Below are 13,426 nucleotides of genomic sequence, written 5' to 3'. Positions count from 1 at the left end.
ATCAGTTAACACTCAGACATTAAAGTTTTTAAAATTATAATTAACACAATGAAATATAAAATATATAGTATAAAATATGAGTTATTCACTAGAAACTAAGACATTTATAGAATGAAATAACATGTAAATTGGAAGATACAATGTATATGATAAACATGATCCCAATCAAAATCACATTTTTATAAAAATTGACAAGCAGATTCTATAATTCATATGAAAATCAAATGATTTTAAAATAGCCTAACCAACTTTGAAATTAAGAACAAAGTTAGAGAACTCTACCTAATTTTGATGCTTATTTATAAAGGCATAAAGATTTTTAAATGTATTATTGGCACAAAGGCTTACAAATATATCGGTGAAACCAAATATAGAAATAGACTCACATTTACACAGACAGGTGGTTTTCAAGAGAAGTATAAAGATCAGTGGAGAAAAGATGTTGAAACAATTGGCTATCAATATGCAAAGATCTACATGTAAAATATAAAATATAAGTTTTTGCAGAAAAATAGTCTAAAAACCCTTGTAATCTTTGAACAAAATTTCTTGGCTTCTTAGGAAAGAATATATATCCAAAGTACACCAGAGTAAAAATTCACAAAATAAAAAAATGATTAGACTTCATCAAAACTTTGAAAGTCTGTTCTTCCAAGACACTGTAATGAACCAGAAAGTACTTGAATCTAGAAAATATACAGCACTGTCAAAATTTACTAAAAGGCAATTTGAAAACTGGGCAAAATATTTGGATACTAAATAAAAGCAGATACATGGATAGTAAATACTCAGCATGAAAAGATTTTTGGCAAGATCATTAGTAAAGAAATACCATTATACATTCATTAAGTGCCTAACATTTATAACACCAAATCAACTATTGACTAGGAAATGAAGGATTGCTGGTGGGGATGTGCAGTCACTATGGGAAATACCTTGGCCATTTATTAGTAGCCTACAGTTTCCTACCATATTATCTGTGTTCTCCTCTTACATGTTTGCCTCAGAGAAATGAAAATAGCCACGTAAGACTTGCACACAAATGTTCATGGTAACTTTATTTATTACATAATGCTTAGGTACTAGACACAATTCAGATGTCAAACAGTAGGTGAATGAAGTGTACATATCCATATCATGGAATACTATCCAATAATAAACAAGTAAACTATTTGTTTGACAACACAGATAAATATAAAAATAATGCTGATTGAAAGAAGCTAGACAAAAAGTATACATATTGTATTATTCCCTTTATGTAAAATTCCTCAAATTACAAACTGTTGTGAAAAAAAGCAGGTCAGTGGTTGCCTGAGTGGGGAGGGGAGTATTAGGGCACAGAGGGAAAAACTATAATGAACTTCACAGAAGCCTAAAGAATGTTTTGGATACATTCATTTTCTAGTGTATTTTGGTTAAAATATCAAACCGATCAAATTGTATCCTTTAAATATCTTCAGTTTGTTATATATACTTTAATAAAGCTATTTTTAAAAATGGCATCCTGATATGGAATAAGATGAAATGTGTAGTCAAGAGTGACAGCAGGTTTTTTTATAGGTGATTCAACAGACTGTAGTATGTAGTTTGTATAAAGACTTGGTTTTATGAGACAGGTGATGAATTCAGTGTCATGTTGAGAAAGACACTCAAGCAGGCAGTAAAATAAGAGTATATACACAAACTTGTACATAAATGTTCATTTTCACTTTATTTGTAATACCTAAAGTCTGGAAATCACTCAGATGTCCCTCAGCAGGTGAGTTAGTAACTGACTTACAGAAGGCATCTGGACTAGAGTTACAGATTTCCAAATTAGGAGCTTATTGATAGTTAAGAACATAAACAATGGGAAATATGAATTGAATATGAAAATACATATGTTGAAAATAGAGTGCTGGGGAATAAATTTTAAATATTGTACCAGAGAAGGGGCATCCATGAAGGAAACTGAAAAGAATGGTCAGAAATGTATGGGCAGAGAATGAAAGGGAACCAAAAAACAGTGTATCACAAAGCAGAGTGGGTAGAGATCTGGTAGAAACAGGTCCCAGAAGACTAGCACTTAATGGTAAGTAGATGCCTTAATGTTGGAGAAGATATATAAAGGAAGTGAGCTTATTAAAGGCAGTTAAATGAAATAGTAATAAAGAATGCAGTCATTTGAGAACTGAATGAGAAGCAAGGAAATGAAGACAGGGAAGTTTGTATCAGAAGACAGCAAACAATTAAGATGGTAGTTAGTGTCCTGAAGAGGATATTTTTTTAAGGATTAGGAAGTGCAGGGCATTGAAAAATATTTAAGCTAATTATTATATACATTATATATTACAATATAAAATAAACTAGTATATGGAGAATAGAAGTAATATGATAGGGATATGTATGGAAGGCTTTCTGAAATGGACATATTTTTTACATGAGTGTTGAATAGTATAATGACACAAAATCATGCAAAAGACAGGAAAATCTGTGGCCTGTGGACTAGCATTAAAACTAAGGTGTTAGAAACAGTTGTGGAGCTTCCCATGTGTTTTGATTAGATAACTTTTAAAGTCGTTCAATTCTGTGATGTTTAAATTTAGGTTAGGATACTGATCTCTTTTTCTCTTAAATTCATGTTGGTCATTGCTAAGGTATAACTTTCAAAAAGCTAACAGTATGGCTCATGCAAATACTAAATCTAACTGGTCAAAATTCTTATTCAATTTATTGGTTAATGAGACTGGTAAGATACTTATACAGGTGCAAAAGAATTTGAAAAGGGAGATTGATAGAGTTGGTTTATCATAGGACTGTAGAAATGAATTTTTTCATAGACATTAAAATTTTAGTCATAGAAAAAAGGCTAACCTATAATAGCCTTTAGAATTACCTTTTCTACTGCACAGAAATCATTTGCATTCCTGTTGAGTAGGTCTATTTGTATTTGTTCTACCTGTCATTGTCAGTAACTAATTTGAGTACTGTCAAACTTAACGTATGATATCTTAATAGCCAAAGGTACACTCACATAACTTCGTAAGGGAGTTAGTGAAAGAACACTCAGTTTGTGTGTTTGGTAATTTTTTATGACTTCAATAATGTAAGACAAAGTTGTTAATGTAATGAAGAAAATAGTGAAGAAAATGTGAAGTTCTTCCTAAACTAAGCATATGATCTTTGTACATCGTTAATAATCAACTCTATATTTGCTTGTGATTTTACTTATTGTTGCCTTGAAGCTTTTTGTTTCGTTTTTGTTTTTTCAAGACTGAATTTCACTATGTAGTTCAAGCTGGCCTTGAATTTACTATATTCCCCAGGCTGGCCTTAAACTTGCAGCGATCCTCCTACCTCAGCCTCCCAAGTGCTGGGATTATAAATGTGTGTCACAGTCAGCACCTTGACGCTTTAAATCACTTGCTGTTAATACTTTAGAGTTTTCCTGAGGAGTTTCTTTGGCTGCTTTGTATTCTCTGTTGTACCTAGCATGGCACCTTGTACACAGTATGAATTCAGTAAGTATTAACTATTTAATATGATGTATTTTTGCAACCAAACTGTATTTTTAAAAGTGGCTGCCTTTTTGGATCAGGCCACAGGGAGGCATCAAGTTGCTGAATCTTTTATTTTGAATTTGTTGTGATAACTGTATAATTAATAATGATACTTTTTTCCTTGTTCCATTAGTGGTGATCTACTCAGAATAGAAGGGAACATCCTGCATTCAATTTTAGATGAAGTTATTTCCAAGTTTTTACTCAGCCCTAGTCCGTTCATAAGAAGCACTGCTGTGAAGCTGCTACTGTTGATAGCTCGATCCCATCAGGACATTTTAGTTGCGCTGAGACTAAGTACCCGCTACAAAGGTAGTATACACATACTTTCTCTTCTTGGGGTTCGCAAAAGAAAAATTTTACTGGTGTTCTATGACACAAAAGTGTTATATTTTGAAGAGTGAGTCACTGAACTGTGAGATAAAACATATTACAACAGATACCATTTTTTAAAAAAAGACTGCACATCTATCTTCATGTCTCAACAGAAAGCATGTGGTACTTTGTTGATGAAGTTGTAATAAATATTTACCCCCCTTTGATAAAAAGGTTGTATATGAATATACCATATGTTACAGTAAAATACTGACCAAAAGGGAAAAACAACATGGACCAAACAGATCAGTGACCTTATCAAGATAGTTTAAAATAAAACTGTGCTTAAGAGTTGGGTAACCTTACAGTCTATATCAATTAAATTATTCTTTAATTCTTCATTGCCTTTCCTAAAAAAAGTAAAAATTAACAAAATGTTCCTTGCCTTTAGAATCAAACACATATGCAAAAAAGGTCAGAAATTTTGAGGATGAAAAGATCCATTGCTTTACTATTATACAACAGCTTTTATTTAGTCGAGCCTTTCCTATGTATTAAAACACTGTTCTCCATACTGTACATGTATTGAGATATTTAATGCTTATAAAAACCCTTATGGCATATATTCTGACTTCTGACTCTCTGATTTAGTAGATATAAAATAAGAGGCATGGAAAAACAGAACTTACCCAAGATCACTTAAGTAGTTATTTATTCCAACTTGTAAGCAAAATTATATATTTGTTTTATTTATTTGCTGACTGGAGCCTTGCATTAATTGTAATACATTTTTTACTAAGCATTATCAGGAAATATATTTCTTATACTTAAGGGAATATATTATATATCTTTAAAAAATTATATGACATATTTAATACCTAAACATTGAGAATGGCCATTTAATCATTCTCATGATTTAAAGGCATTTTAGTAACTTAGATTGCATCAGTGATTATCATACACATTTAGAAATAAAGGGAGAGAAATACCAGTAGTAGGACTCTTATTTGATATTATGCCAGATAAACATTTTTCAGTTCTGCAGTTACAACTGAAGGTAAATGTCCAAAAGAGTTCATTTCAAAGGACTTTTACCTAATCCTTCTTTCTTTCTTTGATTAATATCTCTATAGAAGAACTTACTCAGGTTATTCAAGATTCTTGAGGTTATCAATACTGTTAAGAGCTTGGATCTTAAAAAGAAGATATTGTAGAAAAGCTCATATAGCAGTTTTCCCAACTGTACACTATTAAGATCATTTTATCTACTTATTTATATTTAATAAATATATTATCATATACTGTTCTAACATGTCTTAGAAATAGTACTTACTTTCTTCCTTTACTACTCTGTTATTTTGGGATAAAAATGTAGGATTCTAGGGCACTTCTGTATTTGCTCAGAAACCTAATGATTTGCCCCAAAACTATATGTTAGTGTATTTGTTTATTTAATAGTAGCTTATCTTAATTAAAATGTCTACTGTCCTGTTTAAATGCATTTATAGGGTAGGCATATACTGAGTATGTATATGTGTTCATAAGGATCTATCTTTTAAAAAATGTTTCAGTTTAAGGTATTTATTGTCAAGAAAAAAATTATCTGTACTCTTTAATTCACTACAGTGATTCTACTGCCTCTCTTGTTTTTTATATTTTTGTTTTTGTTCTATTAAAGAGGTTATTTAGATATGTATTTATATCAAGTCTTACATGCAAGCACATGAGAATTCTCAGGACTGAGGATTATACAAAGGACCTCAACCTCAAAGTCTTTATAGAGAAAAAGAGAGATCATATGATTGTTGTTGTGTTCATTTATTTCTAAACCAGACTTCTTAAAGTTCAAATTAATACTGATTTGATGAGAAAACGGTATTTTTTTATTAATCATTGTACTTTTTATTATTCTATTTCAGGATTCAGAAATCAACTAATCGCACAAGGAATTAGGACAGAATTCAGTCAAGAATTTGAACAGCTCATTGGCCTTTTAAACCCTAAGATCTATCAGGAAGTAGAAGAACAGGTATTAAATTTTAAAAATAATGTGCTTGCTTTGGCAGTACACCTGCGAAAGTTTAAAAATCATGATTTATGCAGTACTTGCCAATTGATTGTATTGAACCTCACTTTTCATTAAATATTCCTTTTTATTAATACTTAAGCAAAATGCTTTCCTAGAAAAGCATCTATAAGATTTTTCATTTTTCTTCCATTCAACCTTCCCATAATTTTAGTCTTTCTTTTATAACTACTATAGATTCAACCACATCAATTTTTAGAATTTTTCATGAAATCCACATCTCTGATATTTCTCTTCTTTTGTCTATAAGACATGTAGCCGATGTCATGGCATGTGCCTATAGTCGCAGCACTCAGGAAGCTGAGGATCACTGCAAGTTCCAGGACAGCCTGACTGTATAGTGAAACCTTGTCTCAAAGAAGAAAAAAAAGAAAACTCAAAAACAATCCTTTAAAAAAATGTCTAATTATAGAAAACTGTATTTATGGCCTTGTCTTATTCTTTGAGGTACAACAATAATGCGGTTTGCCTCAATGTAAGAAACTGTATTAATAAAAATTAGAAGTTTGGGGCTGGAGATTTAGCTCGCGGCATAAGCGCCTGCCTTACAAGCAGGCAGTCATGAGTTCGATCCCCAGTACCGATAAAAAGGAAAAAGACAAAAAAAAAAAAAAAAAAGAAAAAAAATTAGAAGTTTGAGTCCGCAAGTTACTATTTTCCCACACGTATAGGGAAAAACACATTTAAATCTAAAATAATAAAAGATATTTATCAAAGGTAATAAAAGGTGTTTATCTAAAATCCCAAACCAAAAAGTTAATACAATTAAGACTATAAGTAGAAACCATGAAAAAAATCTCGTTAGGTAGCTGGGTGTGGTGACACATGCCTGTAATCCTGTCACTTGGAAGGCTGAGGCAGGAAGATCACCATGAGTTTGAGGCCAGTCTGTGCTGCATAGTGAATGCAAGGCCAGTCTCAACTACACAGTGTGACCATATCTCAAAAAAAAAAAAAGAAAGAAAGAAATCTAGTTAGGCAGGAGAATGATGGGGCAACCTGAAAGAACAGAGCAGAGAAAGAGATCCCTCCTGTGTGATCCTTTACAATGCTCAGACTAATCTCCACACTGTGCAAGGGCTGAACAGACACAAAACAGCATACCAAAAATATAGAGAACTAAACAGATTTGAATAACCACCCACAAAAGGTCATCGGAGTTGCTGAGGCGATAAAAATTTATCTAAAACCATGACAGATTAGGCAAAGCTCTTCAATCTTTGAAAAGGAAGTAAAATTAGACCGAATTTGGAGCTAACATGATGATATTTTGAGTATGTTTTAGATGTTGTCTAACTGAACATTAACAAACCTCTCTTGGGTGACGAGCTGTAGTTCTTAGGCCTTCCCTGTCCTGAGCCTGGGATCTTAGTGTTGCTTCCCTACCCATCTTGTTAGAGGTGGGATTTGATTGATACTTGCCTGATATTTTAAGAAGTAAACTATATATTTTAAAAGCTTTTCCAGAGATTCCTCTAACTTACTTCTGTTGAATTATTTCAGAAACTACATCAAGCAGCTTGCTTGATTCAAGCTTATTGGAAGGGCTTCCAGACTAGAAAGAGACTTAAGAAGCTTCCATCTGCTGTGATTGCTTTGCAGAGGAGTTTTAGGTAAAAACATTTTTTGGTGGGACTGGTGATCTGTAAGTCTTACTGAAGTACAGTTGAAACCTTAAGTTTTCGTTGTTTTTTTTTCCATTTTGCTTTTCAACTTCCTAATGTTCCCCTTTTTTCTTGCATTTATTCTAATCCATATGTTCCAGAGTACCAGCACTCCAGTCAGAACTAGTGGATAATATAAAGCAGGCATCTGACATGTCCAGTATACTTTTTTTTTTTTTTTTTTTTGGTTCTGGAGATTGAGCTCATATTCTTGAGCTTGCCAAACAGGTGCTTCTGCCCCTGAGCAAAACCCCCGGCCCTTCCTGTCTACTTTTTAAGATTAGTTTGTGGGCTAAGTCTATAGACAAAGCCAATGATTTTTATGTTATTAAACACTCAAAATCAATAATTTGTGTGTGTTCATATATAATTATTATAAAAAATGTATGAATATGTAAAAGTTAAATGTGCTAACTTGATTTTCCTGTGTGCATATAGTGTAGATTGATATAGACCTAGAGATATGACAGTTTGTCATTTATTTTAAGTTGTCTGAAAATGAAATACTGAATTTATGGCCTACTTTTTTAAAATTAGTGTCCTATTTTTTTCAATGCAGTCAGCACTTTCAAAGAATGTCCAGAATTTAACATTATTAAAATATTCAAATAGTTAAAAGGGAAAATACTGCTCAAAAGGAAAGAACAGCTGGGATAGGGGAAAGAAGAAAAAAAAAAAAAGAAGGGAAAAGATTATATACATATCAGTTAGATAACTATACTACTAATCTCTGTTAGTTCATCAAAAAATGGTTTGTGCTTCCAATGTTTAATTATTTGATCATTTTTATGCCTATATCTTGTAATCTGAGCAAGTACTTTGAAGATAACAATATGTAATATATTAACCATTGTTAATCTCCAGTTATGTTCCAATTATGTTGTTTTGAAATTCTGTGTCATCGTTTTTATTCTTCTTTCATTTTAAAATTTAAAAAAGTAAAATACAGTGTAGAAAGAAACACTCAAATGTTAAGTCCTCTAAGCTCTGTCTAGTGGAACCCCATGGGATAGCAGCTATTGACTTATCACTGTGGTTTAAAAGGGAGTCTCAAGGGCCAACCAGCTGTCTAGGCATTGGGGATAGCACTTTGGTCTCCCTTTGAAATAGCTGAGAGATTCACAGTGACTTTAGTAAGGCAATCCCTCCTCTCACCCCAGGCTTCAAAGAGACTAACTTGCCAAGACACTTGAAAGAAACTCTCATGGTCACCACAGGCCCATTTTCTGATATAAGTAACTCATCCAAGTTCTCACAGGTTTTGGAAACAGTGAATGCAACATTCAGCATTAGCTTGTAGGTCATTTATGATAAAGAAGAGCCATCCCAAAGGTGGTATTTTCATGTAGTCAAGTTTTAGTTCACTAAAATGAAACTGGTATGTTACAGAAACTACTTTTATGGTACCTGCAGCTGCATTTTTCAGTTACAAAAACATTTTAAAAATAGCTTTGGGGTTCACAATACTATTTTGTCATAGAATTAAAAACACTGAAGTCATTTGACTATGTCCCTTAGTGGATGTCCTATTTGTTGATGAAAGTTTTCTTCAGGGAAGACTGAAAGTTGCTTATTTATATTATTTGGCATGAATATGATTTTGGTGTAGGTTTTTTGTTTGTTTGTTTTTGGTACGTGGGATCGAACTCATGACCTTACATCTACCAGGCAAGTGCTTTGAGCCACTGAGCTAAATCCCTGGCCCTGGTTGGTATAGTTTTTTAAACATGTATCAAATGGTTAATACATCCAAAAGGATGAATGAGGAGGGAGAGACCAAGGTGTGGGGAGAGTTTAGGACACTTGCATTTGTGTCCAACTTCAGCAGCTTATTGGCCCAGGGACCTTGGACAAGTTGCTCCACATCACTCAGCCTTAGTTACCTTTATGATTTATAAAATGGAGATAGTAGGTTGTTAGCCTTACAAGATTGAGATGATGTTTGAAATGGTAGTTTTTTAGCATATCACCTAGAACTTAGAAAATGTGAAGATGAAAGTGCATTTGATACATTCTCTGCCTTGAATATCAAATCTAGACAAATAGAAGCATTAAATAAATTGCACCCATGAGAGGCAAATATTATACATCTGGCATTGCTTGAAATTTGCCACGTATCTTAACAAGATTTTTTTTTTAAATGTTTAAAAGCATTTTTGTGGTCAAATAAAGAATGAATAATTTCAGAACCACAAGTATATATTACTTTATTAGAAAGTGACTAAAGGGCGAGGCTTTAGCTCAGCAGCTCAAGTGCCTACCTGGTAAGTATGAGATCATAAGTTTGATCCCTACTACAAAAACAAGTCTGAGATGTTCTGGGTATTGCCTTCTTATAATTCTAGTTGCTGTCATCCTCAGCTGTCTGTCCTCTTACATTTAAATGTTCCCATACACCAAGAATTCAGACCATTAATGTTTAGTCCTATAGTAGTTGCCAATTTGTTTACTTTCTCTTTCAATTTAAAAGTATCCCAGAGCCAGGAATGGTGGTACATGCCTATATCCCTAGCACTTGGGAGGCTGAGCCTAAGGATCACTGTGAGTTTGTGGCCAGCTTGGACTACATAGTGAGTTCAAAGCCTACGTAAATTATATAAGGAGACCTATTTCCAAAACAATACAACAATAATAAAAGAATTCCAGGTGTATAGGCAGTGAGACCTGCCCTAATCTCAGTAGCCTAGATGGAACTTAAAAGGGGCACAGAGAAGCTGCTGAAGTCTCTTAGACCTGCTACTTGCTGTCACCTGCCTGCTTGCCGTGAACTGTTTCTCCTTTGCAATGTTTCTCCTTTGCAATGCCCTCTTCCATGCCATCCTGCCTTGGGGCCAACTAACTGTGCACTGAAACCTCCACAAACTGTGAGCTAAATAAATCTTTCCTCCTTTAACTTTGGGTATGGGCTAATTTGTCTCAGCAATGAGAGAAAAGTAACCAAGATAAGGCCCTTTGTTAAATACTCAACAAACACATACACACACACAAATACACACACACAGAAAAAGAGAGACTAGGAACCAGTATTCCAGATTTACAACTTTTATCCACTTAGAAATATATCTGTGGTATTCTAATTAATGTCCCATTATGTTAAAACAGATATTTCATTTCCTTCTTCCTATAACAAAACCAGACTGGTTATTAGCTGTTGCATTTTAAAAGATAAACTCTAAATCCACAGTGATTTATTTCACATTATATGTTTGTCTCCTGTCCAGTATTTTTGAGTTTGGAGTACACTGTGGTACAGTTTCATCTATTGGGCTATATTTAATTTTTTAATTGCAAGTTTGCTCTAGACTTTACTATCCTTAGAATCTATAGTTAAAAATTTATGTAAATCTCTTTTACTTCCTTTTAAATTGGGCTTTCTGCATCTTTGTGGTCTGACAGGTTATTGCCTGAGTTATTTCTCTTTCTTTGCTTTCTTAGGGGAGAGAGAATACCTACCGCTCATATTTATGTGACAAGATTGATCAGTGTTCCTTAGATTGAGCAACAGGCACTCATTTATAGTTAAATTCTTGCTAAGGTACTTTCTCGGAGGTTCTTTTTTATTTAGTCATTTCTTACAATTAGAAACTTTATTTTCTATTAAGCATTCTATTCCTTAGCAGTTGTTTCTGAAATAGCTAAATGAAATCCATTAATCTTGAAAACAACCCCTCATTTACCTGCCTTTATCATGCTGCTGATATTTAGATATTTTAGTTGTTTGATTTCTCCTGGAAACTAAACTGTTAAGAGTGTAGTGCTTTTCTGACAGAGGCATGGTACTGAGCAGGCAGCAGTCACTCAGTATTTATTGATATAATATCTGATCTTTTCCTTCTGATGTGGGGCAAATATAGCTCCCAACCTGTTAGGTATCAGATGTACTGAGTTCGTGTCCCATGAAATCAAAAAATGAATTTTAAAAGAACAGTAGAAATTAAGAATAGGAAACATTTATTGAGAGAGAGCTCTTGAGAGATAGGAGGGGTCCTGCAAGTGAATTACCACCAAGCCCCTTTGTGGGGGGTAATGTATACAGCAAAATTACAATGTGGGTACAACATTGGTCAAACTATAATCAATCTATAGGATTACAAGTATAGCTACTTAGCTAATATTGATCCAATAGAGAAATAAACACATAGCAATGGTACAAAGCAAAAACAATGGAGTTTTGGGGAAGGAATGCATCCTCTGGTCAGTCAACTAGGTATCTGATTCCTAGCTGAACTTCCTGGTGCTAATTACAGTATAATTCCAAATTACTGCTTATACATTAGGAGGCATGTAGGACTAACCATTGCGCCTTCATTTTGAGGCACAGCTTTGTTCGGATGCAGCTCCAACCACAATTCTGATGTTTTCATTTTCCCACTGACTTCCTTGAAAGCCTAGTCCCTCAAACTATTTCAGGAGCCCAGCCAAGAGTCCTAATTGTCTTAAGAATATCACAAGAAAAATAAAAAACAGGGACAAGTGTAGGATTGCATCAGTGGCTGGGAAGTCAGTGTCCCCTGGATTGTACTTTTTCCTCTCCCAGAGCCACCACTATTTATTAGGTGTGTACAGTGGTAAGTGGGCTAGTAAAAGATTGCAATTCATCAGAAGATTCAGACTCAAAAGGGTGTAGATGATCATATGCTAAGAAGGATCTTGTCCTGAAGTATAATCCTGAGATGATGTAAGAGTTCATAGATGATCTTATGGTAGAAATACCTTGTCCTGGAGTACAATCCTGAGATGACTTAAGGAGGCATAGATAACCTTATGCTTAGAAGAGTTAATGGGAAATCTCAGATGGATTGTACCAATAATCCCAAACCTCCCTTTTATCACATAGGGAAATATGCAAAATTAACCATTGTGAATTTGTAGTCCCCAACAAGACTATGATAATTTTTTTCTAACTTAACTGCCCATCATACTTCCTTTTTAGAATTGCAATACATGAACCATGTGGTCAGATATCTACTTGTTCTTATGGAGAAATCAGATGGAAAATAATTTTTCAGTTTTGAGTGATTATAGGAGTTTATAGCAGAATAATTAGAATGTAATTAAATGGAAGAAACAACTCTTTAAATCACCTCAATTCCTAGTAAATGTTTTCAAGCATGAAACTAAAGTATATGGATCCAAGAAGCACACAATTTACAGCTATTATTTCAATCATAGACCCCGCTTTTATTTTCTTAGTTTGTATCTCACATCCATCTTCATGTTACATTTTTTTCTTTCTTTTCTTTTTTTTGCTTTCTTCTTCTTTCTTTCTTCCTTCCTTCCTTCCTTCCTTCCTTCCTTCCTTCCTTCCTTTTTCTACATTTCATAGCCTGTGTACCTAAGTTATTTCCCATAGGCCCAGGATGTAGCTCAGTGGCACAGCACCTGCCTGGCAGACCAGCCTTAAACTCACTGTGTAGCCCAGGCTGGCCTCAAACTTGTAGCTATCCTCCTGCCTCAGCCTGGCAAGTGCTGGGATGACAGGCATGCCCCACCACATTGGGCTGCAAAATGGGTGCTTTGGTTTTTTTTAAAGGTTTCTTTTTAAGTTATAATTGTTATTAGAATTATTGCACTTCATTGTGTTTCTGTTTTCTAAACAAAAGCCTAACTACAACTATATGAGATCTAACCAAGTTACCACGATTGGAAAAAGGAAAGGAAAAAGATACAAGAAGATGCTCTTGAAGGAAACACATACAAATTAATTCTATGGGGACTAGGAGAGTGTAGCTCAATAGTAAAGCACATGTCTAGGAGGCACAGGCCCTGGGTTTGATCCCTAGCATTAGGAGAGAAATAGAGCGAGAATGAGAGAGAGAGAG

The 13,426-nt window shown here is 34.0% G+C and overlaps 1 protein-coding gene across 7 annotated transcripts in view; it reads left to right on the top strand.

The window, feature by feature from the left end:
• The window catches only part of Iqcb1 (IQ motif containing B1), a 54,612-nt gene that overhangs the window by 23,947 nt on the left and 17,239 nt on the right, over positions 1-13,426 (top strand). For all 7 annotated transcript variants that reach the window (XM_003469304.5, XM_063225069.1, XM_013151812.3 and 4 more), the window contains 3 exons: positions 3,673-3,851; positions 5,774-5,883; positions 7,444-7,553. In XM_003469304.5, the coding sequence (XP_003469352.1) occupies positions 3,673-3,851; positions 5,774-5,883; positions 7,444-7,553 (399 nt within the window). The remainder of the gene's footprint in view (positions 1-3,672; positions 3,852-5,773; positions 5,884-7,443; positions 7,554-13,426) is intronic.

Source organism: Cavia porcellus, unplaced genomic scaffold (genome assembly GCF_034190915.1).
Source record: "Cavia porcellus strain 051 isolate PalLab524CR breed Dunkin Hartley unplaced genomic scaffold, mCavPor4.1 scaffold_15, whole genome shotgun sequence".
In the NCBI taxonomy this organism is placed as follows: domain Eukaryota; kingdom Metazoa; phylum Chordata; class Mammalia; order Rodentia; family Caviidae; genus Cavia; species Cavia porcellus.
Note: the sequence above shows the minus strand (reverse complement) of the source record. Positions and strands in the feature narration are given on the sequence as shown.